Source organism: Perca flavescens, chromosome 21 (assembly GCF_004354835.1).
Source record: "Perca flavescens isolate YP-PL-M2 chromosome 21, PFLA_1.0, whole genome shotgun sequence".
Classification (NCBI taxonomy): Eukaryota; Metazoa; Chordata; class Actinopteri; order Perciformes; family Percidae; genus Perca; species Perca flavescens.
Window position 1 is genome coordinate 8,275,974 of NC_041351.1, and position 27,992 is coordinate 8,303,965.

Consider the following 27,992-nt stretch of genomic DNA (forward strand, 5'->3'; position numbering starts at 1 on the left):
TGGACTGACTGTTGTCTTTAAAAGGAACAGATACAGTATCCTCACAAGCCATAATCTGTAAGCTCAAAATGTGTGACGGTTGAGTCATCCATCATTCAAACAGGAAGGTTTTATCTCCAAAAAATGGATTGGACATGTTGTACATATGTGTGTTGTGTTACTAAAAGACACAGAAAGCTCCATCGTGGTGGTAAGAAACATCCTTTAATGATTAAACTCAAAAGTAGCTTTGGTTATATCAAGAGCATTTGGAAGTTTAGGTGTAAACATGGCATAGACAATTGAACTCTGTTGCTTTACACAAAATAGTATAGGGCAGTTATCATTAGAGGCAATCTCTTCTAACTGAACCCAGTAAAGAGTATCATGATAAAAAACCACAGCAGACTAGCTAGTGTAAGCTCTGAATTAAATACTTTAATTCCACCACAACATAGCTCTGTTTTGGAAGGCTACAGGATGTCACCGGAGATGTCAAGTGGAGGACAGACCCTTGCTTACAGTGTTCAGAACACGTCCAAGTCCTCTTATTTCTGATGCTATGAGAGGCACCGTTGACACTGAAACACTAGCTGCATGGTTTGAATAACTGGCATCTCGCACCAACCGCCATGCCTTTCGCCCCAGTGTGTGTAACACAAGTCACGTACAGCATTTGCAACCATGCACATGCACAAGGCAGCTTAATTGATGTACCAGAGTCTGATGGCATACTGTAAGGTAGACTTGCTTCGCTTGACTGTACACAATAATTTACATGCAGCATGCTGCATTTCAGTTTCTGACATCTTAGATCCATCTCATAGCATATTGACACGCAGATTCATCACCACAAATGGTTCGGAATTTGATTTTAATGTCTATTCCCATTTACTGGCAGTTTTCCCACATGATGCTTTTGTAGCCCAGAGATGTGTGTTTCAGAGTTTACAGGCAGACAGCATAACAGCCTAGAAAATGACTTGAAATTCTGCATGCATCAAGTGTTAGCGTGAATCCAGTCCCTTGTAACAGTGGAATACACAGTATAAGATAATGTGAGAGCAGTTTTATTGGGTAAGTGAGTGTTTTTAAGGCTAGATTGTCATTACCATCTGTTATGAGCAACACAGCGTTTTTATACAGTAGAAAAAAAACAATTTCTATACGTCAGTGGGCAGAGACTGCAGCATGTCAAACTTCAAGTATGTGAAACAGACATTTGTATCATCACTGCAAACCTCTCTGTCCTTTTCCCCACATTTACAGTTAGTACTAAATATGTTTTTCCTGTCATCTGGTGTTTTCTTATATGGCTTCAACTCAGTGGCATTTCTTTCTCGTAATGTTAAATTGATACTTTTTTCTTAGGCTATAATGCCCCACAGTGTTATTTTCTTTATGGTATTCTACTGAATAGGCAATTCGGCTTCTTGAGACTTTAACAGCCAGGTGAACATAAACATCAGAATGAGGGACAATTAAGGCAAATAGAGCTAAAATAGAGCTTATATAAAGTAATTTCACTGTAATCCAACTCTTTACAAACTCGCAGAATAATACTGACATTCCACTTTTGATTTAATCAGTGCACCCCCCAAACTCAGTTATTTGTTTTTTTACATTAGCTGATGAAGAAGGAAAAAAAGAAAATAATTCCGACGTTGCAATGTGAAATAGACTGTGTTCCCTAAAGAAGCAGTCAGGCACTGTATGTACAGGTGTACCTCGGTCTGATTCTTACTGTGATCAATGACAGTTTGACTCTAAACAATAACAAAGTAACTCTGTTGTAAATGATTGCTATAAGTAATAGGAATGATAAATACATAGCACCATCTTTTGTTGAAAAAAAGAAATAGAAAAATACTGAAAATAAAAACACTGAAATTTGAAAATTCACAAAATAGAAAAGGACCAAATCTATAGTTCCTGGCTATGTTACAACCATGGATGTTACCACTTTTTTTGTAAAGCAAGACCATCAAAAAATCTTCTTCCAACCCTTCTATTTCTATACATGCACTTTGGTTAATAGACTTAAAGAAACTTTTTTTACTAATTCTTTGGCAAAAAAACACAACAAAATAGCATCTAATTATTTCATCATTACAAACACTGAGGCACTTAATCAGCTGAAACAAAAGCTCATCTGCGTATCCATTGACAGAGCAACACAACAACTATGTACATATATGTAAAAAGTGTTATAAATAGGTTTTAAACCATAGATACTATATACATCTTTTAACTGAGACAGTATTGGTTGTTTTTGTGTTGGTTTGCTTGTTGATTTTTGGTATTACCCCCCCCTCGCTGTTAAATGGGTATGTTGGCCTGGTGGCTCCAGAAGCCATTGGTGCTCAGGCATCAAAACGTATACTTCAGAGTGGGACTGATGACACTTGCAGTTGGGCAGGGAGTTACTGGAAACACTGGGATGGAGTGATGGCTCATTCTCGCTTCCTCAAGATGACATAGATGAGTCCGCTGATCAGCGCCAAAGGGAAAGCCACCCACGCCAGGATGTAGGAGTAGCCGAAGCGGTCTGTCCCCGGCACCCACTGCGGACTCATCACCGTATAGATGATGGCTCCGCTCATCACAAACAAACCTGCAGGGAAGAAAAAGTGAGCACTGAGTAATGCTGACCATCATCTTGTTCAATTATCAGATCATGTTTCTCTGCAGTATTGTGTTCTCTGTCTTGTGTCCTGAGCTGAACCTTGTCTGGCAGAGGAGGCAAGCGGGTCAGTGTTTCCCAGAAGGCATCCCACCACACTACATCAGTGTTTCATGCTTATTGATCTCCCAGCCAGCCCTCGCAAGCCCTTCCTGCTCTGCCCACCTCCCTGGTCCGACATGTCATGATGTGTTTGTCAGACCCCCGCACTGCCAGCCTTCCTGACATTTCAACTTGCACGGCTGGCAGCGTGCCCAGTGTCATTTCTGTTTGGCTGAGTGGGCACCTGGGTGCCAGGCAATGCGCTGGCACAGTAATGAGAGCAAACCTGGGATGTTGGAAAGGGCTGCCAAGAGAGGACACAATGGGCTGGCAGTGGAGCCACTCTCTGGCCAAAGGGCATGAAGTACAATGGACAAGTGGAGCATTAAACCATTAGTAACTGGCTCAGGCTCTCTTAATTTAATTCTCTGCCACAGCAGATGCAGTGGCATCATCTGCTTTTGGTTTATCTGTGTAGGAGGATTGGTGTATTTTCAGACGTGTACAGTGTTACTGTACTAATCAGAGTAGTGCTGAAAAGATTAGTCATTTAGTTGATTGTCAAGTGGTTGTTTATGCAATATACGCTGACAATGATATTTACAACTTCTCAAATGGGTGATTGTGCTGCCATTCTCTGTTTTACATCATTGGTTGAACGAAACAAGTATATTGAAGATGTCACCTTGTAATGTGGGATATAGTCGTTTGTCACCACTTGTTTTTATGGACTGTATGATCAGTTGATTAATAAATAGAGAAAATGTAGCCCTAAATCCAATATAAATCCCTTTTGTACGGTTTGTGTTGATGCTAGCCTAAAATCTACCTGTATAATGTCTATCTGATCTTGATGGATTTGTGAGGTAACTGTCAAAGGGGGATTGAACTTACTGGCAAGGATCTGGAAGGTTCCAGTGAGGAAGAAGCGTCCGCCCTTCTGCAAAGTGAAGAGCTGGCAGAAGAAGAGGAACAGAGACAGGCAGCTGAAGATGATGGACAGGATCATGACAGCCTGTACCGCCTGAATCCACTCTGCATGGGGGGAGGAGGGATAAGAAGGAGAGTGTTGTCAATAACTGACCCACAGTCATCATTATCCAAAGGCATAATTTATATATAACATTGACTTAATGAGCGCGTAAGAAGGGGAAGGGTAAGAAGAGACATATACAAAAACAAATGCCAAAGCATGCTGGTCGTGAAGCATCCTCTCACAGAGAATGTAATGTTATGTAATGTAATGTCTTCTGGGAACGTGTAATGGATCCACATTCATCCATAAAAATGAAACCTAGGTATCTTGTTCCTGTGCGCCCCTCACAGCAGGACCTATGACTAAATGTACCACATCGATCGTTAATGTTAGTCCTCCAAGGCCAGGATGCTAGAAGTCCATTAACCCATTAGACACCTGTATTGACAGGGGAGACCATCTGTCTGTGCTATCTATTGAAGAGTGTGTTTGTGTCTGTGCTTCATTTGTGCCACCACGCCAGGAATCCCAGGATTTCCAAGGGGGGTCCATTTCTAGTTTGGGGGTTATCCATTGCTGTCTCCCTGGCCTCTCAAGTGTCCTAAGTGCTCATTTGTTCCCTTTTTTCGATCTATCTAACTCTTCATTTTAGCTGTGGCTGCTGTTACTGTTGTGTTTTCATGCTACAAAACGCTGCCATGCCGCAAGGTGTTTGACCAAGTAGGACCGCCTCAATCTGCTTCTGCATTAGCGGCCGCTGCATAAAGCCGCCTACGCATGATCAGCGGTAAAACCACGAAGTAGGGTGCAGAGCAGAGAGGCAAAGCGCAGCGCAGGAATGTTTGGGAATTGAAAGGTCAGCGGCAACGAAGTCAAAGTTGAAATACTTTGAACTTTAAGTGCAGTGCACGGTGGCAATCCAGAGCAGTGCGCGGCGCCAAGGGTAGCGCTGCCCCTAGATGGCCCACACCGCTCTCCCCATAGGAAAACAATGGAACGGCCAGTGCAGAGCATTTATACTGCGGATCATGTGTAGGCGGCTTAAGTCCTATCAGACAATCGGCAAATATTTCCAGACAAGCCTATAAAAATTGGGATTTTATAATGGCTCCATTTGTATGCATCCCACTGCTGTACTCTGACATTTAAATCTCTGATGCGATTCCTTCGAACATTCTCAAGCATCTGTGGTTTATTGATTCTCTTGCATAATGTAAATCAAAGGCTTGTTGTGGTTTAATGGGGGATAGGCATGATGCATAATTTATTACCGCTTGTGCAACACAAAGGATGATTAAGTAATTAGACAGCTTACTTTGTGTGGTGGTATGACTTAGACTAACCACATTTTAACACTGTATGCTTAAATGGCAAACACTACATCGCTGTGTATTTATTACTTTCCTTTACAAAGAATCATGCCATTTTCCTAGAGAAGCCCTGACATATCTCTGTTATAGATTTAAAGGGAAACAGTATCTTGGGTAGTTGCACAGGGTTACCAGGATGGAGTCAGGTTACCTACATTAACAGTGCTACAGTATGCTCATTGGCTCGGGGGATGAGATATGGGAGGAAACATGACACGCTGCAAATCTCCATCTACAAAATGCAGCCAGCACAATAATACCACACCAGAGCAACAATTCCATTATAATGATCATTTTCTCAGATGTTACATAATACTGTGTAAGAAAAGTGTGAGAAATGGGTGAAATGTTCCATCCCTGCTCTATGAATAGTGGTGACCTATAAATACCAACAATACATCACTGCTTTCTGATAAACACACATCTTGTCCTCCTTCCTTCCTTCACTAGTAGTAGGAAACGGTGACATGGGGCATTTCCTAGCGTGAGGCGCGGTTCAGGGGCTTACAATATCACTGATAAGCAAGTATAACTCATATTCAAAAACATACTTGAATGCCTTGGTTTATTATTGAGATATTGCAATGCAGAAACGTACGGAAGCATTCCAATGTAATACCAAACAGGAAACTAACTGTTGATGTATTCTGCCTTTTATTCTTAGGTCCTACACTCCACTGTGCTGCAGAGTAGTGCACAACAACAAACTGCTATAGTATTTATTTCACTATGTTTATGTATTGTAGGCCTATGTGGGTGCAGAATAGATTCTTCCCCTACAGCTAATTTTAGAGCGAGTAAATTCTATTAAGTAATTTTCCTGGCAGTAAGGAAGTGATATTTAACTCAAGCTCAGCATGTGATAACCGTGACATGAGTATTTCTCACCAGGGTGTCCTCAAAACCAAATGGAGCCAGTATTTTTGTAACCAAGGCAACGATAAGGAAAAACTCAGAAGTTTCACAGATACGTTAAAAAATAACTATGATGACCATGATTACGATTCACTTCAGAAGGAACTTGATTGCTCAGCAAAGCTTCGGAAAGCTCTACTGAACGCAGGCTCGGCCCCCACGTGAGAAAAGTCCGCTATCTTCCATCTCCCAAAGCCAAAGCACAGAGCGGGGCACGCGCCTTCTTAACTAAACACTGTGCGTCAGTGCGCTAATGAAAGCAAGTCAAAATAACTGGCTGCTCCATGAAGCTGTACCTGGCACAGTATGCAGGCACTGCTGCCCTGACAAAACACACACCGGCTGAGCATGGCTCATTCTAGACAAATGACATCACCCAGATGCAGCCAGCAGCTCCTGCACCACTGTGACAGCACATTTAGTAGCAAAACATACAGCCGCCCAACAGTGATCTCACATGAAGTTGCTTAGTTATTCCTTTTAGGTCAATGGAAATGTTATTAGGTAGGGGTCATCAAAACTAGTGTAATCTATAAACCCGTCTTTATCTTATCTAATTCAAACATGAGGTGGCTGGCTGACTGTAAATAAATAAGTCTAATGCTGCAGCTGCTGCCTTAAATTGTCCCAATGATCCCTGCAAACTAACACTGGACACTATGATCTGACACTGGGCGTGACCCACCATCAGCATACTATGTTCTGCATGAGGTAGTCCAAGGTCTCCCTGCTTTCAAACATACCATCACAGGCGCACACACACACACACACACACACACACACACACACACACACACACACACACACACACACACACACACACACACACACACAGATCTAAAACTTTAAATACTCTCTGCAGCCCCACCCTGATCCTCCACAACTCCCAAAACTCCTGTCACTATGGACTCCCAACACGGGACCTGAATATGGACATCACACCACGACTATTTATACAGTGGCAGCCTATCAGCTAGCACTTCAACACAGCACTGCCACATTCTCTGCCCTAGATGGCACCAGAGTCCCAGAGGAGCCGTGACACACCCACAACATCAACATGGTAAATGTTGGATTTCAGCAAGTCATTTTCCAGAGTTCAAGTCCCCCATTAATATCACTGTGAAGGTTTAAACTGGTTCCATTGCTAACAAGCTTTTAGGTTTAGCCCATTTTGCTCAAAGTAAACCTGAAGTGTGATTCATCAGATCTGGAGATGTATCACAGCAGAGCAATGATTGGAATGTGATTGAAATATTAGCCAATGTTTTGTAAATAAATAGTTATCTTAAAGTAAAAGTGTAGGCATGAGTCTGACCTCCACTTGATCCTGGATTACAGTGGTATCCTCCGTCAGTAGTGCAGTTTAGCCAGAGGTCTGCGGTGCCAGTTTCACCTGTCGTCCATACCTGGTGTCAACAACATAGAACTTGCTCAGTTATGTGTGAAGAGCAGCACAAAATCATCATCAGAAAACAAGTTTCACTGGCAAATTCAAATTCCTAAACCACAACTATGAAGTGTATCTCTAATAATGGAGACAAAAAAAGTTTTATATTTCTTTCTGTAGGTATAAGATGCCGGTTAGTTTCAACAGTGAGTTTTAGTCCATTTATATTTAATTCTTAATACTTTATCTGAACAAATAAGAAAACATGACAGTTTTACTCACGCTGACAATTGTTGACACAAACAGGAGAACAAGACCAGCAACGTGCAGGAGGATGATTCCCAGTAGCAGGAGCAGCATCTTTTCAGGCGATCTGGGCAGTAATGAGAAGAAGAGAGTCTCTGTCAAAGTGGTGTGTGTGTGTGTGTGTTTTGTGTGTGTGTGTGTGTGTCAGTCAGATTGGGACATGGGTGTGTCGCTGCAGCACATTCAACACAGACAGTCATTAGGGAAACGTTAACGGATGGCAGGATTCCCATTTATTCCCAGCATGTATAATCCCATTTAAGAGAAAGTCATTGTTAATCTACGAATTACATTTACATTTGATCAGCAAGTTCGGCGACAGGATTAAACTCTAAAGCTGAGGACGCAGGGACCACATTTCTTGTTTTTATGTATTCTAACATTCAAATGTGCTTGAAAAGCTTGAGTCTTTTCAAATTGCATCAAACATTCTGCTCTTTTAAAATGGCTTTAAATTGCCGATTTGTGTCATCTTCAACATGGAAACAATTTGAGTAATGAGCGTTGATCTCTACAGGATCTTTAAAAAGCAATATAAGAACCACTTAAAAGGTTAGCAAAGTACAATTCCGTTTAAAGTAAGTGTATTTATCGAATACAATCATTTTTTAGCGACCAAATTAGCTATTTTGTGTGATGATAGTACAGTCCTCTTGTTTGTGCGCGCAATGGAGTGGTGGGTATCCCAGCGAAAAGCGCGTTTACTTCTTTAATCCGCCAGGACCAACTCTGAGCGCAGCTGAATATAAGGAAGTTTAGAAGAGACCAAAGTCCACTTACTTAGAGCGGTAAGCTTGTATTTCCACACAAAAAGAGGTTCAGGCTCGCAAGAAGCAAAAGCAAGTTTTTCCAAAAGAGTCCAACAGCGGTAGTCCCTCAGTTCTAAAAGTCGCTCTCAGACTAGATTGATGCCAGCGCTGACGTTCTGTTATAAAGTGTCTCATTATGGAAGAACAACGCCCTGCGTGCGTCGCTGCGTCATAGAGTGACCCTCTGGTCCACAGCCAGGGTTCCCAATATAGATGCGCCATGCGTAATAGCGCGTGGGTTGCCTTAGTTACTAACCTGCTGTATGTGTAGTGACCTGAATGATCATTGTTTGGCTGTCGTGGTAAATAAAATCAGCTATCTGCTTTCCAGGTTTTTTTTCATCTTCTTCTTCTCTCTGACAGTTTCCAGCTTTTATTGCTGTTATTACAAATTACACTGCACTTTGGAAATTCACATTGTTGTTGTTGCTCAGTTAATATAGAATATGCATAACATATACATATATATATATATATATATATATATATATATATATATATATATATATATATATATATATATATTTAGCAGAATTATACACAACAAATTTTTTTTAAATAGTATTTTTTAAATTATTATATAGAGTAGATATTTGAGTGGAATATTTGAAAAAAATGGCATACATATTTATAACTTAATTACGTAATCAGCCTTTAAGATAATTTGCTGTAGCAAAACATCTTTGTCAAGGCTTCCATGAATTTGATTGCATTTATGTCTATAAATATAGTAGAGTAAAAGAAAGGGATTTTGGAGATATTTCCCTGTAAACTCAGCTTTTTCGTTGCCTTGGTAATTAAACATTGTTGTAGTGTGGTGTAGTGGGGGCTCTTTTCCCTCTAGTAGTCATGTAGTCAGCCTCGTGACTCACAGTCACAGTGTGTGTAAAAGTGTGGATGTGTATGCCCGGCGCACCGCCACTGAGAGATAGCATCTGGGGCTCTCCTCTGTTTGACATGACTCATTTGCAGTGGGAGTGAGATGGCGTTCCACCCTGAACAAGGACTGCAGCCCCCGTTGTTAATGTGTAAATATACATAAAAGTATGTGCAGAGGTTAGTATGGGTGTAGCACTGAATGGAATTTCAGGAAATATATTCAGGGAGCATAGGGAGCGGTCAAAAGTGTAAATATTTAAAAGTGTGAATCGACTTTCTTATCTCGTCCTCCCTCTGGATCTTCTTCTGCACAGAGTAAATAGATACAAGATTAGCCAAAGTCTGATGTCAGTAATGGACTGATTCTTAAGTTGTGCATGTTACAGCCACTGTTTCTAAATACAGTACATTATGATTTCCATGGGTTTCTGATAACACTGGACATATTAAATTCAACGCATAATCCTTCACTTCTGCAAAACGTCAACAACTGATTTCACACCCTGCACTGAAAAGTTTGAGCTTCTTCGATGGGCAAATCATATGAGACGTATGTTTTCTTCGCATCAGCTGGCTGGTAGAGGAGCTTAGAGCTGTCTGAACTTTGATAGCCCCTGTCAACATCCACTCTATTCTTCACCACTTAGCTCACACTCCCTAGATGCCTCTGCATGTGTTTCACACACTCACATGAAAACAGAGGCCTTTCTGCTGGGCTCATGTCCACACAAACATGAAAGGGACAGTTACAAGACCAGATCGCAGCCATGAAGTGCTGCTCTGAGTAAGAGCTTTGCTGCTGCTCATTGATCAAAGTATGTGACATTCTTGGTCAGAAGCTGCATAGAAGTATCTCTTTGTCTGATATGATTGTTCTGTTGTTTGTAGCTGTTATTTGTATTTGTGTAACTCTGGTTGTGTTGTTTACTGAATCGTCAGGTCTTAACTCTAATCATGAGCGGTGATCTGGTCAACAATAAAGGTTTACAGTGACTTTTAGATGAGAATTCTTGTTAAAAGTGTGGCGTAACTGTGCAAGCGCTCCCCATCCCTTATATGTCAATGTTTGTAAAAGACTGACAATCAGTGGGCTGAGTGGACATGGGAGTGTTAACTTTACTCTGTTTGTAAAGCCAGGGTTGGAGCCAAACTCTCTGGGGAGAGCCACATAACAAACATTCAGGTGGAGATACTGAATAATGTTACATCTGGAACGCCGTCTAACATTTCACCTCCGTCGTTAAAATGCTACGACTTATCTTCGCGTTAGCGCGGCAGACCGTGAGAGTGCATATCTAAACCATAGATAGGACCTCTGCCTGGGGCATGAATCTGGAGAGTAGACGTGATTGAGTTGCAGTAACTCCATCCACATACCAATACAGAGAAGAGTTTTAAAGCAGATGTGGCGATCATAAGTGATGTTTTTGTTTTTTACCAAATTAATCCCACAAGATCTGTAAAAAAAGCATCATTAGAGATACTGTAGCAAAAAGACCAAAGATTGGCCCTTGTCCTTAACTCAATTCGATTCCATTCTTGCTGATTTTAAAATAATGTGACAGGCTGCCTTCTTTCACTTGATTGCATTATGTGCAGTTTCCCTTATATTGGCTCAAATCACAATCCATTAGCTGTGATGAATAAAAAGCTCATACTCACAGCAGATATTATTCAGCTCGGCTTTGATTCAGTGGATCCAGCTGATTCTCCTTGCAGGTTAGAGGGAAGGCCTGTCTGCGTCACTGTTTAATCGGGCCTTTCTGCCTTGTGTGTGTGTCAGATTCTGACGGCTGTCGGTCAAAGGTGGGTCAGTCCTCGTGTCCTTTCATCAGCATGTGAAGTGCCACTGTCTGTCGGACCACTGAGTTGCAGTAGTTTAATAGCTCCCCTCCTACTGCAGCCGTGTCTGAGTCGGACTGCCCCTCTCTCAAGACACGTCTTCTGGCACCAATCTACCTAACTGTTTACTCAACTCACACATACAGTACTTGCATGCACATATGTGATAGTTCTAAAGCACAAGACAGAAATCACATGATGCCAGTAACTACAATTATAATACAAAGAACACAAAAGAGGGCAAACAAATAGGGGATACAGACGGGCTGAAAGAGAGATGAGAGGTAAATACAGTCTGTTTGTTTGTGTGTCTATACGTTTTGAGCTACTCACAACCCTTGTCTTGTCATCACATTTTAATCAGACGAGACACAGAGTGATGACAATAAAGGAGTAAACTGAGCCCTATCCCTTAAAATACACTAAATACACAACAAATTGGCTTTGATGTGAGTACAGACTGTGCCTGTGGGTCGAGTTAACAAGATAATTATTAAATGTAACCAGTGCAAAAGTGAAGGGTTTCTAAAATCATACCAAAGTTGTCATGTCATTGCTATAAAATATATGTTAATAAATCAGTTACTTAATTCTAAGCCTAAAATCTCACTATTTGTGGAAATGTTCAAGATTGCGTCATTTAATTGCTCATTTTGAAGTGAAGCTCGTCAGCAAACTCGGGCATTAAAATGTGTGTCATTCTGACTTTACTGCAATCACACAGTCATGATTCACACATTATCCTGTGACATTCAATTTGTAAATGGTGAAAGATGTGGCTGGAGTAGAAGCATGACAAGAAGGTCACCAGCCATGAAAATGTAAGAAAATGGAAATTTTTGACCAGTTCCGTTTTTTATTGTGCTGTGATTCTTCCCTTGGACCCAGACGAAGAAATAAAAAAAATCTATTAAATGTGGCTTTAAGCTGGACCACAGTGCATAACTCTGTCATCCTCACCCCACTATGATTCAGCAGGAAAGACTGCAGTACTGTAGCTTGACTTTGGTGTCGCTCTATTATCCACCCACTCCTCTTTGTATGCAGAATGTGAAGAATTGGACTCACAGATCAGTGTTATGGATTGTTCCAGAATTCTACTCAATTGCACAAATAACCCAGAAGACCATTCTACATTGTACTGTACTGTATGTATCAGTCCTTGTGGCTGACCTCTGAACTTTGGTTAGCAGTTAGGCTTCTCTGGCTTATCTTGACTCCCTGATTGGAGACACAGTTATGTGCAGAATGCTGGGGGAAATAATGTTGAGGCAAAGATTTCTCACGTGAGCAGGTTATCAGCAGACTCAACCACAGAGCCACCGTATGCGAGGTTGGCAGTTGGGATGGAAAACCACATAGAATATAAAATGTCTTATCAGTCTGTGTTCAGCTTCCTCTCTCTCTAGTTTTTAACAGTTACTGGGCCGATTACTCAACAGAATACCGCTTAGTTTCTTTTTCTTGTTTCATCCTAGCGTACAGTAATAGACAGCCCAACGATGGAGCGGCCAAACAGCCTCTAGAGAAAACTCAGAGCTTTGGCAAAGATCCAAAAGCGGCAGGAAGAGCTGGTTCCCATGAATGTTTAGTGTTCAATCCAAACTGAGCTCTCCAGCTGTTTGAGATGACTGGAGATGAAGTGATGAATGTTTTATATAATTTAGCAAGAGGGATTTAAACTAGATATTCCAGTAAAAGCCATTTTTAGGTAATTTGGATTCCACCCAATTATGATCCAGACACGTTTTCCCGGAATAATTTGTTGCTTACATACAATATCATCCCCATTCAATTTACATAACATTGTAATTGAGTATCTCTTAATGTAGTGTTGGTCATGCAGTTTTACATGCACATATGTAGTATTTGGTGTATTTCATGTTTTCAAGTTTCTTTTTGTAGTTGAAGCTGGATTAGAGGTTTTAAGTATGAACTGCTTTGGAGAAGATTCAATTTAATTATACCTGGTTACTGACTCAGGGTATTAGACAAAGAGCCTAAATTGAGTACTAGATGCTTTTTAGCCTCTTTTTGATGTAGCCTAGATGGACATTTATTGTAACAATGTGGTTGAAATTCACCACTCTCAACAACCCTGTTTCCAGCAGCACCAGGAAGTTGTTTTGTTTTTTGCAAAGAAACCTCAGATTAACCTACTGTATGCTAACTGTTCAACACTTCAGGTGTTGGTGGAGACCAAAACAGAGGTAAAATGCAAGCAAATGTTGCACTTACATTCGTCAGTTGGCCAGAAATATGACTCCTATAGGAAGATAATGTTGCTCTGTTTCTACTTGATGTGTATGTAAGGCTATTTTGTTAAAACATCATTTCAAAATGGGATAATATGTCAGGGCTGTGTCTATGTTTTGGAGATTTTCCATCTAGTGGCCAACATTATAACTAATCAACAATAATATAATTAAGTAAACAACAGATTAGCATTTGTTTGTCAATTAAGAAACACTACATTGGCATACTTTGAGTAAAGCAAATAGTCTCCATGACATCCAACCACTTTTTTTCTTCAGTGATGCACACTCAGGCCAAGTCTGTAATTACAGTACAGAGTAAGAAACCCTTGGTTGAGGACACCAGTCTCAAGTGATCTGCGATCAGCTCTTTAGTATGGTATGGTGGTATGTAAGAAACATAAAATAACATGGGGCAAAGGGCATCTATTACAAGAACGGGGTGTTAAGAATAAACCGCTAATATGTTTGGACTGCGGTGAGAATTCCAGAGTACATTCCCCATATGCGGGGTTGGTAGAGGAGGTCAAATAAGAAGGACTATTTGTGTTCCATCCAAACACAGACTTGTACCCTCAATGAGACATAAATGGTTTAATTCCACTTAAGTGAACTGACTCTATGGGTACCTCCATTGTGTATTTCTGAGCGGGAGTTGGAAGGGGAAAGCAAAGGGGACAGATGAGGGGGGGTAGAAAACCCTCAACTCTGTGCTCTCAGTATGTTTAATCACAAGGTGATGAGAGCAGAAAGTTTTTTGATCTAAGCTAGACAACAGGGGGGCTTTCTTTGCAATACTAGGGCTCAGGAATGTGCCTGGGCACAGGAGTGGGACTACACATACACTCACATTAAACACACACTGCATGTAGGAAACCATGGCAGAGACCTCCTGCCATTGACTTGCTTTTAATCAAACACAATGCTGTTTGCACAGCAGTGAGAGTTCACTGTGACAACACAGTTGTAAAAGTGAAGTTGTAAATTGCACACACGTACATTAAGTGGTTCATCTCTATTGTCACTCCCTCCCCCCTGTTAGGAATCTGTATAATGAAACTACTCTATTCACACGAGAGATGTCGTCATGCTTTTACTTGAAGCCACTAAAAGGCTTTAGGTGGAACCAGATTTCATGACAGATTTGAGCAAAAGCTCAGATGCCAGGTTGCATCTCTTATCTGTGATTACAATGCCAGTCCAGCTGGCGTCTGTCTCCAACCTCCGTTCATTTTGTTAACCGACACTCACTCAAACTGAGACATATTTTGGTATATAGTCTTCCCACTGGTGCTAGAAATTGAATGCACAGGATTCATCAAAGAATTAGAAATCAGAAAATACAACAAGTATGCCTTGTCATGTGATCTCTGCTTTGCTCTGATAGTGGTGATCAATATAATGACGTGGTGACTACTCTACAGACAACATTAAACGCAAACAGTATTGGTGATTCAAGCAAAGTTTACATTCCTCAGTGAAGCCAAAGGTTACTTAAGTAGTAGTCTTGCATTGCCAGACCTTCCTCCGCTGCAAAATAGCCTCGGGAAGGAACTTGTTTTGGTGGAACATGTGTATGTTCAAAAGTTGTCCAATCAGAAAACTCAGATTGGACAGATAGTTTAGCTAGCTGTCTGGATTTACCCTGCAGAGATCTGAGGAGCAGTTAACCAAAATTCCAACACAAAGTAAGTGGAAGGCAAAGGGCATCTGGCCGAAAAGAGAGCCATCCGGCGGAATTTCCGGCGGCACCGGAGCAATCCTGGAAGTGGAACGATGTGGATATAGACTACTTCAGTAGTGGAAGGTTTGGGTCTGAAGTGTGATAATGTTTATGTGTGTTCAGAGATGGTTTAGGCTCTGAAAGGTGTAGGCTGAATAAACTAAAATAAATGAAACACTCCACATCTTTAAATGTGCGGGACCAAGCCGGGGTTAACTCATGATGGCACCAAGGAACGGAGGGGTGGAGACGAATGGTGAAGGAAAGAGGCCACTGAGAAGTGAGTGGTATGAGACTCAAGTCCTACAGTATACGATGGGTTTGGGGTTTCATACATGTTTGCACAGCTCCTCCTATGGGTGAGGCGATGAGTAATGGGTCATTAAAGAAGGATGGTAAAAACACAAAGGTCCTTCAAAATCCATTTGTCTGTGTGCAACAAACTAATCTGGGGGCTCCCTTAAGGTGACATTCAGGTCAGTTTACGCTGACAGATCTGGAGTGAGCCTTCAGAGATGTGTGTGTTTGTCTTCGTCTTGAGGCGGCTGCTGCACAAAATAATCCCGGCTATTTGTAGAATACTGTCACGTGTGCTACCAGGACTACTGTTTGTGCTCCAATGGGCCGTGGCCTGTCGCCAGCGTACTGTAAAGACAGACCCGTGGTTTTGATGAATAGTCACACCACACCATATTCCTGCTGTACACGGTGTTAAAGCAAATATTCCATTATAAATTAAGGGTGTAGAAGAAGTGCAGAAATCGAGTGAAAATGTATGATAGATGTCATTTCTGTGAATGCTGTCACAAAATATATTGTTTATTCATAGCTATGGCAATGCTCCCCTTTGACTGTTGAGGTACCTTTTCTTGTAAAAATTAAGAAATCTACAGTAGGTGTGAGGGTTGTACATGCAGTGATTACGTTTGATGATTAATAAGGCATTAATCTGTAATTTTCAAGTCTATACCCATTAGTTTCCAGTATTTTGAAAGCCTAAAGACTTGTAGCATGCAGTAAATTGACCATGCAAAATTAAAGCATTTAGGAGACATTGAGTAGTGCCTGATTAATCACAATGGCAGTTGATTCTTCAAAGACATCACAACATTTTAAGTCTTTTTTTAATTCATCTTATAAATGCATTACAGGTACAATACTAAAATTAAGATAATGTATTGTGTATATTAATCAAATTTTGACATCAGTGCCTGTAAAGTTCAGTAATTTAGTTCACATTCAAATCATCTACAACACCCTCTAAATCACTCCAAAACTATTAAAACAGTAGCAATAACCAATTATATTGGTCCTCCAAAGACTCCCTTTTCTAAGACCTTATTTAGGTGTAGCCCACCAGACGGGGCATGCTGGGAAAGGTCTTACGCATGCTCATGCACTTTTCCTGGTCCAGGAAGAGTGAGTTGGCCTTGATGGACAGGTCGTGCTCCAGGGTAACTTTGGTCTTGACCAGAGTCTGCAGAGTGTTCTCAGCCTCCATCAGCCTCTCCTGGAGCTTGTACATTGTGTCCTCGATCTCTCTCACCTCACTCACAAGTCTAAATGAGGAAGGATAAAGAGAAGCAGCTAACTGTTAAAATTGTAGGAGAGAGAAAGAGGTGAAGGAAACCTTTTCAACCCCAGGAAATATAATTATGTGACACTTTGCACTACAGACTGTAGAATGATTTCTTCCTTTTTTTAGATTATTTTATTTGGGGCTTTTCCCTTTATTATAGTGACAGTGGATAGACATGAAAGGAGGAGTGAGATGGGTGACGACACGCAGCAAAGGGCCACAAGTCGGATTCGAATCCGGGCCGCTACAGGACTCAGCCAACATGGGGCGAACGCTCTCACCGGGTGAGGTAGAGGCCGCCCCGTAGAATGATTTCTTGATGTAATACTGTTGTAGTTTAATAAATAGTGTAGTCAGAGATAGGCTAAAACACCATCAAATGTATCTTGACACAAAAGACACATTTATATACATTATGTCGCAATAATTTAGTTCCGCTTCGTCACTGATCATCTCATGAATGAAGCTTAAAAGCGCTAAAAGGGAAAAATGTCAAAAAGTACAATATATTGAACTCTTTCAGCTTTTGACAAATTGTGAAAGTGCATTGCATCCACTTACTATTTGTTAAAAATGTTTTAATGTCCAATTAGTTTAGGTAGATTGTAGTTAAGCATTGAGAAACCAAGTGCCAAAATAAGTACAATTACATTAACGTTATTATCATTAATCATTGTGCGACAAACGTTTTTGATGAAAAAGCGATTGAATGCATTTCTGTTAGAAAATTCTGGTCATTTTGCATTCTAATTGTGTGGATAATCGTGTTGACTAGCAAGCAAAAAGGCACCACCAATAGTGTATCCTCAGTTTTACCACACCATCAACACACTCAAATTGCCCACTGGCAAAGCAATACTATTTGCAGAGCTACAGTACCTGTGGTGTGGGTTGTCCCTGCAGAGCTCTACGTTGGGCCTGCGGGTCCTCTCCTCCAGCCTAGTTTGGGCCACTTTCAGCGGGCACTCTTTGTCTCTGATGGCCTTCTTGAGAGACTCAATCAGCATCTCGGTCTGGAAGATCTCCTGCAGAGTCTGTGTGATGACACAAATAAAATGACAGAAAAAAAACTATTGATTGTTAAATCATGGTAGTAACAGCTGAGTGTCTCATTCATGAAAATAGCAGGTCAGGTTGTATAGAGGGTGTTAATTAGTGTAAAGGAGGAACTCAATGATGGAAGCAGAGAACAAGTAAACACTGTATACTGTGAGGTTTGAATCAGCTGAGCAGAGTGCTGCACAGTGGCCTGCTTTGTCTAAACCCATTTGATGTAATTTAATCACTACTTCTCCTTGCAACTGACAGTGACTGATGTTTATTAAGGACTGTGTGTCTCACATCATAGCTGCTGTCAGTTTTCCAACCCATCCAACAGCTGATGTGCATTCAAAGTTTAACCCCAGCAATTAACCAAAGAACAATGGGATCTAGTGTGACTATGGCAATTAAGGGGCATTTATAACCATTCCTCTTTTTTGAGGAATATTTTACAGTAAACATGCAAATAATCTACAGACAAGATACATTTCCCCTACAGACCATGTGGCAGACAATACATTATTACCTTATCTTACATTCTGCATTTTGTGCAAATTTCTTGCAGACGGTGCTGAATATAGCACATGATCTCTTCCTAATAAGTGGCAAATTTAGTAACCCACTGATGGAAGAGAGTGTAAAGCCACTTTTTTTCATAATCCAGGCGGTTTACTTTTAATTTTGATTTAAGTGAAACACCAGAAGGCAGAGCTCTGATAAATAATTAAATAAAATGAAACATAGATTCTGTTTCATCACATCATGCAACCAAGATATAAGTTCTTGATAGACAAACATAACAATGCTGTATTGTCTTTTATGAATTGAGGCCATTTAGAAAAGGTAACGACCTTAGCCAGGTGTGTCTGCAGGCTGTTCTTAGCATCAGCGATTTCTGATATGCGGTTTGTGAAGGCTACGTTGGCATTGTTGAACTGGTTCCACATTTCATTGGACGTGGTGTTTAGCAGGATCTCTATCTCGTCCCTGAGCTTGTGGGAGGCAGCTCGTTCGCTCTGGGAGTGCAGGATGTTATCGTCTGTGAACTTGGACCACGAGTCCGGCAGAGAGAGTCTGACAAAAAGAACAACATACATTTCTTGGCAGTTGATCCTCTCACTGTCTTTGAACATGCTGTATATGGAGAAGGCTTGGGCAAGTGTCAGATACTTTCTAGCAGTGCTAGCAGTGTGGCTCTAGAAGGCAATATTGGTCTGTTGGTTGGTCCATGACTTTGGTCCAGACTGAAATATCTCAACAACTAGTAGATGTATTGCCATTAAATGTTTAACAGACATTCCCTGTCCGCAGAGGAAGTATACTGACTTTGGTGATCCCCTGACATTTCTTCTACTGCCAGCATGAGGTTGACATTTGAGTGTTTGACTGAAATGTTTTGACTATTGGATATATTGCCCTGAAATTGCCCAGACATTCATGTCCCTATCAGGATAAATTGTAATCACTTTGCTGATCTCATGACTTTTCATCTAGCACCAACATGCTAATGTAAAATAGTAAACATAAACGATGTACCCACCCAACATCAGCATGTTAGCATTGTCATTGTGAGCATGTTAGCACGCTGATGTTAGCAGTAGGCTCAAAGCACCACTGTGTCTAGTACAGCCTCAATGAGCTGCTGGCATGGCTGCAGACTCATTAGGATATGTTTGAACCTTGTTTGAGAACAAAATAGGGAAGCAGACAATTTTACTTTCAGAGACTGTCAAAGGCTTCTCTGTGATTGACAATTTAAAGGAACAGCCCAGTCTGGTATTCCAAGCTGGGTTTAAACAAACATGAGAAATTGTTAGCAGCTGTTTTTGAAGTGATGAAATAGAACAATTAATATTTGATCACATTAACCTATACTCACGAGGGGTCTAGTCTTTCAATCCCTCTGTAGTAGCCGATACCGTCAGATGTGTTCCTTAGATGGTGACACCTGTCATCTATCCTCTGAGCTGTCACTTTGTCACTCATGTCTCTTTCCAATTCGTGCTGGGCTGCTCGGTTTGACCTAAGGGAGCGATAAATCAAGCGCATGTCAAATGATAAATCAAATACATGTCAAATTTCACTTTTTGGGAAATTATCATTAAATAGAATCCTGCCTTTAGTAATTCAGACTCACGCCAGCTGAGCAATGGCTCTGTCCAGATGTCGCCTCATCCTTTCCTGACATGACTTTATGACTTCCACTTCCTTGTTGCAAAGCAGGTAAATAAAATATCCTTATTTCTTTTCCAAAGTTGCTTTTAGAAGTCACACACATACTCATAACGCTACTTCAATGTTACCTTAATGAGGTCTTTCTCTACATCATCGTGTACCAGATCAATGGACATTCGCTTCTCTCTGTGGTACAAACACTCTTGAGACACCTGTTGACAAAGTGAACGTGACTAAAACAAGTTGAGATGGTTGTATAACGAGTATAATTAAAGTTCACTCAATATGCAGCATTTTCTTCAGTGTGACATTTGAGTAGGTGAGCAGGTATGTCATATAAGTACAGTATATGTATATGCATACTATATAGTGCAATGTATCAGCTTCATTCTCCAGTTTCAGTTAGCTAGAGAAGTCTCTAAGAAAGGCTCCTGCCATATGATCTTAGCATAGCAAAATGTCTAAGTGATTAGATCTCCACCCAGGTCAAGTTGACTCACTCTGGGTGAGACAAATGACCAGTGGTTCTTTACCAGGACACTGAGATGACCAAATTAAGAGTTTGACCCAGCAAAAGCACTGCTGCATTTGTAAGTGCCGTAAAAGACCAGACAGACACTGTTGCTACAACCAAACCAGGAACCCTAGTCAAAACTGTTTTTACCACAGATACTGTCACACCCTGGGACATGATATGTTAATATGAGTGCAATAAACAAAGGCCTGAAGCAAATGCAAATTGTCCTTGCAGAAATGTCAATATTTCCTGCAAAATGTTCCAATGACAAAACAATAACACAAATCAGACATTACTTACCAGAGAGGATAAATTCAAGGTAACACACACACTCATGTATCCCTTGCACCCTCACCTGAAGGGGCCCCTCAGTCTCTGCCAAGGCTCTCTCCAGCCTCCTCTTGACTTCAGTGAGAGCTGATATCTCTGTCACCATGTTGTCAATCTCATGGCTCAGCTCAGACCTCCAGAAGACGACGTCATTGAGCCGCTCGCCAATGTTCTTGCTGGTGTTCTCCTGGGTTCGTCTGGTCAGCTGCTCCTTATCCTGCATCAGCCTCATGGTGTCTCTCCTCAGTCTCTCTGCGCTCTTCCGGGACGACTCGGATTCCCTGTAGTTGCTTATGTTGGACTTGTACCAGTCGTCAGGAGTGTAGCGGGTGGACAGAGCTGTCCTGTTGGATGGGTAGAACATGGTCTTGGCTCGAACCAGATCAAAATTCTCTCGCTGAATAGAAGAGGGGGTTGGGACAGTGCTGCTCTTGTAATAGCTGTTGGTCCTCCACAGGTTGGCACTGGGATTCATGGCCAAGGCAGGCTGGGTGTTGCGATAGCTGGATGCCATGGTGGAGATGGCAGGGAGGAAGTGGCTGGTTTTTGGCCGAGCATATGTGGCTGTTAGAGTGGATCCAATCAGCTCCATTTTTGACTCCCCCTAGGGTGCTCCTGGTTTTCACAAAAGGTATTGACATCAGCTTCAACGTTTAGGCTTGTGAATTGTCTTTACATTTAAATGCAGATATAATGTCAAACTTTTATAGATCAAAGACATTTAGATAATGATCAGATGTGAAATACATGCTATAACTCCATTTGTATCATTAAAGTCAATAGGGAAAAGAATCAACAATTAAATTACAAAAAAATCATCAAAATTTAAAATGAAATGGCTTACCAAGATGAACAAATGGATACTCAGAGTCTCGATGCAGTCTGGCTTCCTCTCAGCTGTGCTTACCTGGAAATGAGATCAAGAACGCACTAAAGGAACTGACATGCATAATAGATAGAGAAGTTTGCAAGTCATTCATTCAGCCAGCCAATGGTGCACAGTCCTGGGCTGCAGGAGCTGGCCTGTCCAAGATTTCTGTTGTCACAGAAGCAGTTGCCATAGGTTACTAAAACACTGTGCCTGGGATTTTCAGATTAATGGTACGCATGTGCCTTTACAGAACTTTGTTCAAGTAAATATACTGGAGAAAAACAATTCACTACAGTGTAGATAACATTTGTATGTTTGTAATTTTTCTTTTCTTAATTGTTTTTTTTTTATTCTCTGTGTGGCTGCGTATTGGCTCACTGCAACTTGAAATAACAAATCCTTGGCAATATAATCTCACATAGCTTCTGCGAATTTGTTTATGTGACTACCTTGACTGATGCTGCTCTGCAAATTGTTCTTGCCTTCTTCTTAATTTAATAATTAACTTGGCAAGTTCACATTTCATACGCGTCATCTCCCTTTCAAATTTGGTGAGCAATCTGAGCTTTGTCTTCAAAGCAGAGGAGTTCAGTTGGTTGCCAGGCAATATAAGATAGCTCACCGTCACCCTGAGAAGCTAGCTGTCTGTATAGATTACAGTCACCTGTTTAATGATTCATGCCACAGGAAGAGTCCACACGAACCCCTGTAGCACAGAATAATAATCTGTGTTGTGTTACCTACCATTGGACATGAGGATCATTTACACTAATCCGTTCTGAAGGGGCAGGGCTGGACAGAAAGTAGCCTGGTTTCCACTACAGAGTCAAGCAAAGCTGTACTCAGGAGTTACTCAGCTGGTCTATGTTCATCACAGAATTCTGACCAAACAACATATACACATATTAGTGCTTTGCGTATTGCCAACATAGTTTGCCATATACGTTTAAATTAATTGGTGCTTCCATGTTCATTATATAGGGTTGTCATCATGCCTGGTATTGTCATGCCTGACTTTGCTTTGCTTTCCTTAAGAAAATTTGTTTTTAGAATTAATTTGAACAACTGACAAGAGGTATTTTGGAAAATATGGGGCCCCTACATGAATGCAATATTGCATACTTAATGGGGGAGAATTTAACTAAATGATTTCAATGTATGTACAAGTCACTGCTAAGATGTTTGAGAGATGACTGGCATGAGATTGGTAGAATACTCATCATTTGTGCTACTGGTGTGATGATGTAAGGTATGGAGACGAGTTGGATCCAATGTTTACCCTGTGTATGTATATTTCTTATTTCATTTGTTGTTATCTCTCTCGTTTTTGCTTGGAGAGAGAGATCACTATTGTTCTTGTTTCAAAAACGGCAATAAAAATGTGAATGACAAAACATAAAGGTGAGGAGAGCTTTTCAATTAGCCGTACATACTGTATATACCAGTAAAGATTTTCCTAGCCATTTCCTTTCAATAAGGAAATCCGCATTTGTAAACCACGTATTTGATATTGACAGACATAGTTTAAACATTTGCTTTATAGATGGAAAATCACAATTACTGTGCTGCCAAAGCAGTTTTTTTCATAATGATATAGCATATATATTTATATGGCAGAATTTATAATATAGGCTGTGTTTACACCACTTAATGTCATAAATTGGTGTTAGTCTTCCTGATGCTCATTTCTGTTCGAAATAGAGCCCAAATGGTCTTAGCTATTTGAGCAGAAATTACGTAAATTGTGGTCTGTATCGATACTATTGCTATTATAATCCTGCCAATGTATTGGTCGAGCTCCAGTTCTAAATGTAATTATACAGTATCTGTTCTATACACTGCATACCGTGGAATCTCAAACTCACTAATGATGGCTATGTGATTGGCTTGCAGGTTTATTTTTCTTGCCCTGAAACCTCCTCTGTGACCAGTATTTAAAAAGGGCAGGGCTTCAAAGAGGCCGCTCTGCGCACTATTTTGCACCTCGTGGTCAGGCTACTATTGTCATAAAAATTGAGGTTTAGATTTAGAATGGAATGACATTGCTCCACCTCTGCGGCCTTAGCATCACTTTACATGGCCAGGTTGAAGAAAGCCACCCCACATGCCTGTGCCGCCCTGATCTCAGCCACTATAAATACGCTCCAGAAAAACATGAAAAGCCAGCCCTCGTATGAAATTCCTCCCCTGGATGAAGCTTCGAGTGTCCGGAAAAGTGCTTTCCAGCCAATCTCCTGACTGGCCGCAGAGGGTGAAGGAAATGTTAGAGAAGCCTATATATACTCAGGTCTTGAGGCCCGTGAGAGTATGTTGTGAATTACTGCATAGTGGAAATGTCTGAGGGAGCAAGCATGCTGTCTACTCCACTTAGAGCACAGTGACACTGAACTGAATGCTGTAATACCCTCAGGAATGAAAACACAAAAACAGCTTTTTAATTAAATGTTGGCCAGTTGGTCCAGTATCTAAGAAATTATTCCATATCCGTATGTGGTATGGTATCGTAGCTACTTAACAGTTAAACTGTATAGTTTGGGGATGAAAAGTGACCATAATTTCTATAATTTATGTCATGGTTTGGCGGAGGTGTTTGGCCCTTGGATGTTTCTCATTTTGGCTTGGAGGAGACATGCAGTGAATGCTCACATTTAGACGGTGGGGACAAAACAAATGATACACTCAACTCCTGTAGGTGCTCTCAGGTGACAGCACACAGGGTCTTGGATTTCATCGATCGAAGTAAGAAAGGACTTTGGACTTTTCTCTTTCTCAGATATGTACATGTTTATGTTCATGTCCTTTCTTTACATAAATACTGGAAGACACAAACTGTCCCGGGCATGTACATATGTGTCTCCAAAACCACAGATCACTTTTAATCAGGTAGCAGAGCTCTCTCCAAATATGCCGATTGTCAGTGACTGCAGACATAAAGCGAGTCGTTCGGCTTTATGACCCCCAAACCCCTCAGTATCAATCAAGCTATCAATCCATCAACAGACATTACAGAGACTGCCAAATATAAACACAAGCAGTCTGCGTTCATAAGCTACTAGGCAGCATCCTGCAAACCACCACCACAACATCTGGTTTGTTAGCTGTAACATCACAACACAGGAGTTACTGTTCGTTCTCACTGATGAATAAGCATGTAACCTCGTCAACAGTTCTGTCATTTCTTGCTATATAAAGTAACACACACACACACACACACACACACACACACACACACACACACACACACACACACACACACACACACACACACACACACACACACACACACACACACACACACACTTCCTAAGGCCTTGACACATTCTTCCTTTTCACCATTGACCTTCAGCTTATCAGGTAAGAATAGACAAGAAGAGGAGGTCAGAAACGTTCTCTAAACATTCACACCCTGTGAAAACAAGCACTTGTCTGTTCCGTCTCCAGCCGCTGGTGTTTTCACTTCTTCAACCCCCCCTCCCACCCATCCACCACTTTCTATGTCAACCTGGCACGCTTCCTGCTCAGTCCAGCGCCCTGGTCACACCACAGCTTCCCTTTTTAAAATCAGTAGTTACACCGTGCTTTGCTTGCTCTTCTAACTGCACAGTTCAATGGGTAAGCCAGACATGCAGCTTTTTTTTCTCTCTCTGGCCGAGTATACAGGCCACTGCAATGGCTTCAGTTTCCTCTCATGAATTTTGGATGGAGCAGTCTGTGAGGAGGGTGGCCACACCTGGAGAGGAACACAGGAGAGGAAATCAACCATTAAATCTCAAGGCAGTATTAGAGATCCCCCGCTGCAGTAATGGCGCATCCAGATGGGAAAATCACAGGAGCCTCCTGGGCTCATACCGGGTCATCACCAGCCATTTGAGACCGAGCTGGTGTGTGGTCTGACTGTTTACTCTTAAAGCCATGATCCGCTTCTCCTCATTATGCATCTATCCTTTTCCTCTAGGATTTCTTTCAGCTGTGTTGGAAAGGCTTAGCGTTATGGTAAACAAGTTTGCCGTTCCCGGGCTGCCCCAACTTAGCGCCAGATCAGCAAACTTTCTGTTGCTGCAGTCACACAAGTTAGACCCAACGCTGGAACAGACATGCAATGAACGCAGAGACAAAAGTGGGACAATTCAATTATATTAGCCAGTTAAGCAACACTCTTCAAAAGGGCTCCAACTGAATTAGCTGTGTCAGTGTTAATGATAATGATGTAATTTTCAGGCCTGCTCAAATGAAAAACTTTGGTGTGGGTTTCCAGTAGATTTGATTCTGTAACCATGTGATGGTAACTGTTGGTTGCATTACTTTTTTTTTCCTCCGTTCCATTAGAGAAATAAGGCTTTTGTATGTAAACATATCACTTGCTGTATCCTTTAGGTAGTGTTCAGTGTACAGTTGTTAGTAATGTCTATCAAAAATATACATGTTGCATAGCAATAAGAACCCATTAAAATGCTTGCATGCATTGTGCATGTTTGTGTGGGGTTGCATGGTAACTACTGTGTTTGCAGTTGTATGTGTACAAGTTTAGTGGAGAAGCCTGTGAGGCACTCTAAGGGCTCTATTATATTACCTACACAAAGGAGGAAAATGGATACTGTATTAGATACTTAGACAGGGGAAGTAGAGACAGACAGGCAGGCAGCAAATGATGCATGTATAGCTTTGTATATGTTATCTGGTCCTAAGGGATTATCTGTGAACCAGCATTGAAGAGGACATTTTTCATGCACAAAAACACACTGATTTATTTCTTCTTAATTTTGTTTCTCATATTACTAGCAGTCAACCTCTTCTCAGACCTTGTTTGCAATCTCTCATGCTAACATTAAGCGTAATGGATGGTGGGCTTTTAGTGGTTCATAGATGTTACAGAATGAATTCCACATCTTGCCACCAAAGTGTTTCCAAAGTGCACAGATAATGATTCTGTTTCTTCCTATGACCTCACGCCACACACTTCCAGACACAGCTAAACATCCAAATGTGCTTTTGATTGTGACTCTTTGAAAGACTAAGTTAACAGGAAGTTTTTTTCCCTCAGGATTTGTCTCTGTGAAAGGCATCTACATCCTCTACAACAAAGTAGTGAAAAAAATGAAATGCAGCAGATATAGAGGTGTGTGGCTGATGTGGCAGCCGGCAGTCACATGGTGGTGCAGGGGTGGGCAACGACGTGTCTGACAGGACAGGCGAAGGGTGCATGGACTCTGGCCACCCCCCCACTTTGTGATCAAGGCTCCCAGTCGCAAACTTCCAGAGTGGGACGAGGGGTTATGAATGTAGGGCTTTGTCCAGTCCGTGGTCATCACATTCCACTGGAGCCACTCTGTGGTGCGCAGCAGAGCGGAGGAGAGGGCAGGCCAGGGCAGGAGAGGACAGGAGAGGAGAGGAAACACTGACCAGAATCTCTGCATGTCATGCAACATGAATATCATACCAAAGATACATGTGGTTTGGTGCCATTTATGTAAAAGAAGTAACCCTTTTTTGAGCTTATTGTGAATTGTATGTTTTTTGATCCTCTCTCTGTGCAACTACTTCAGCTCAAACAACTCATGAAGCCAACCTTTGAGATCTCTTTGCTTAAAACCACCAGAATGTATCCATGTTTTGAAAGACAGCATCTCTACTGGTCAGCCACACATAGTGGGAACTTCTCTTTGTCCTTAATATTTTAATCTCTGACTGGGTCTCCACCAGTGATGGAAGGTATGATTCCTTGGGATTGGTGGAGTGCTTAATACTTACAGATAAATCCCCCTGGCTGCAGCGTATCTGTACTGGACAGATCAGCCAAATTATTGCTTTCCATTACCTCCTCAATTGATGAAGGTGTCCTCTCCATATTGGATTTGTCTGTGTTGCCTCCCAAGGACCTTGGAAAATCCTCATTTTGATGCTTTGTTACGAGTTGTTCTACACATACATGAGGTTTTTAAAGAGGTTCAAGTATCTATAAATTGTGTTAATGTGCTTTGAGATTACAACTGCCTTGGTGCTTGTAATTCCAGCTATTTTAGGCCAAACGTTTATAAAGGGGAGAGAGGTCTAATGTTTCCGTGCTGACTCAGGAGTTGAATTATTCACCCTGGGTGTGTGTATTTTTCTCTCACACAGACCTCCACCCCAAATTAGGGAAAATGCAGCTTGTGCTTGTCATCAAGGCAAGACAGGAAGGAAAAATGAATGATATAAACTACAGATGGTTGCACAGTGACTCATGATCATGCGAGTAATGGAGGAATATCAGGAGCCTTAATCACGGGGAAAGGACCCTGCATTCCTCATGTTGGTGCTACTTAGGAGTGAG

The 27,992-nt window shown here is 41.3% G+C and overlaps 2 protein-coding genes across 3 annotated transcripts; both read right to left on the minus strand.

Moving 5' to 3' along the window:
* Positions 1 to 182: 182 nt before the first annotated feature.
* Positions 183 to 11,216, minus strand: pmp22b (peripheral myelin protein 22b). 2 transcript variants are annotated; one of them, XM_028568732.1, is made up of 5 exons: positions 11,012 to 11,216; positions 7,638 to 7,728; positions 7,284 to 7,374; positions 3,599 to 3,739; positions 183 to 2,593 (listed from the first exon to the last, which is right to left on the minus strand). In XM_028568732.1, exons 2-5 carry the CDS (start codon positions 7,713 to 7,715, stop codon positions 2,433 to 2,435), a joined length of 471 nt encoding a protein of 156 aa, XP_028424533.1. In that variant the 5' UTR covers positions 7,716 to 7,728; positions 11,012 to 11,216; the 3' UTR covers positions 183 to 2,432. The 2 variants fall into 2 exon arrangements, with proteins under 2 accessions (XP_028424533.1, XP_028424532.1); XM_028568731.1 differs by lacking the exon at positions 11,012 to 11,216 and adding an exon at positions 8,442 to 8,600.
* A 5,219-nt stretch (positions 11,217 to 16,435) lies between these two features.
* Positions 16,436 to 21,403, minus strand: tekt3 (tektin 3). Its single transcript, XM_028568727.1, has 7 exons — positions 20,837 to 21,403; positions 20,093 to 20,176; positions 19,927 to 19,997; positions 19,669 to 19,812; positions 18,641 to 18,863; positions 17,628 to 17,782; positions 16,436 to 16,728 (listed from the first exon to the last, which is right to left on the minus strand). Exons 1-7 carry the CDS (start codon positions 21,401 to 21,403, stop codon positions 16,512 to 16,514), a joined length of 1,461 nt encoding a protein of 486 aa, XP_028424528.1. The 3' UTR covers positions 16,436 to 16,511.
* Positions 21,404 to 27,992: the final 6,589 nt, after the last annotated feature.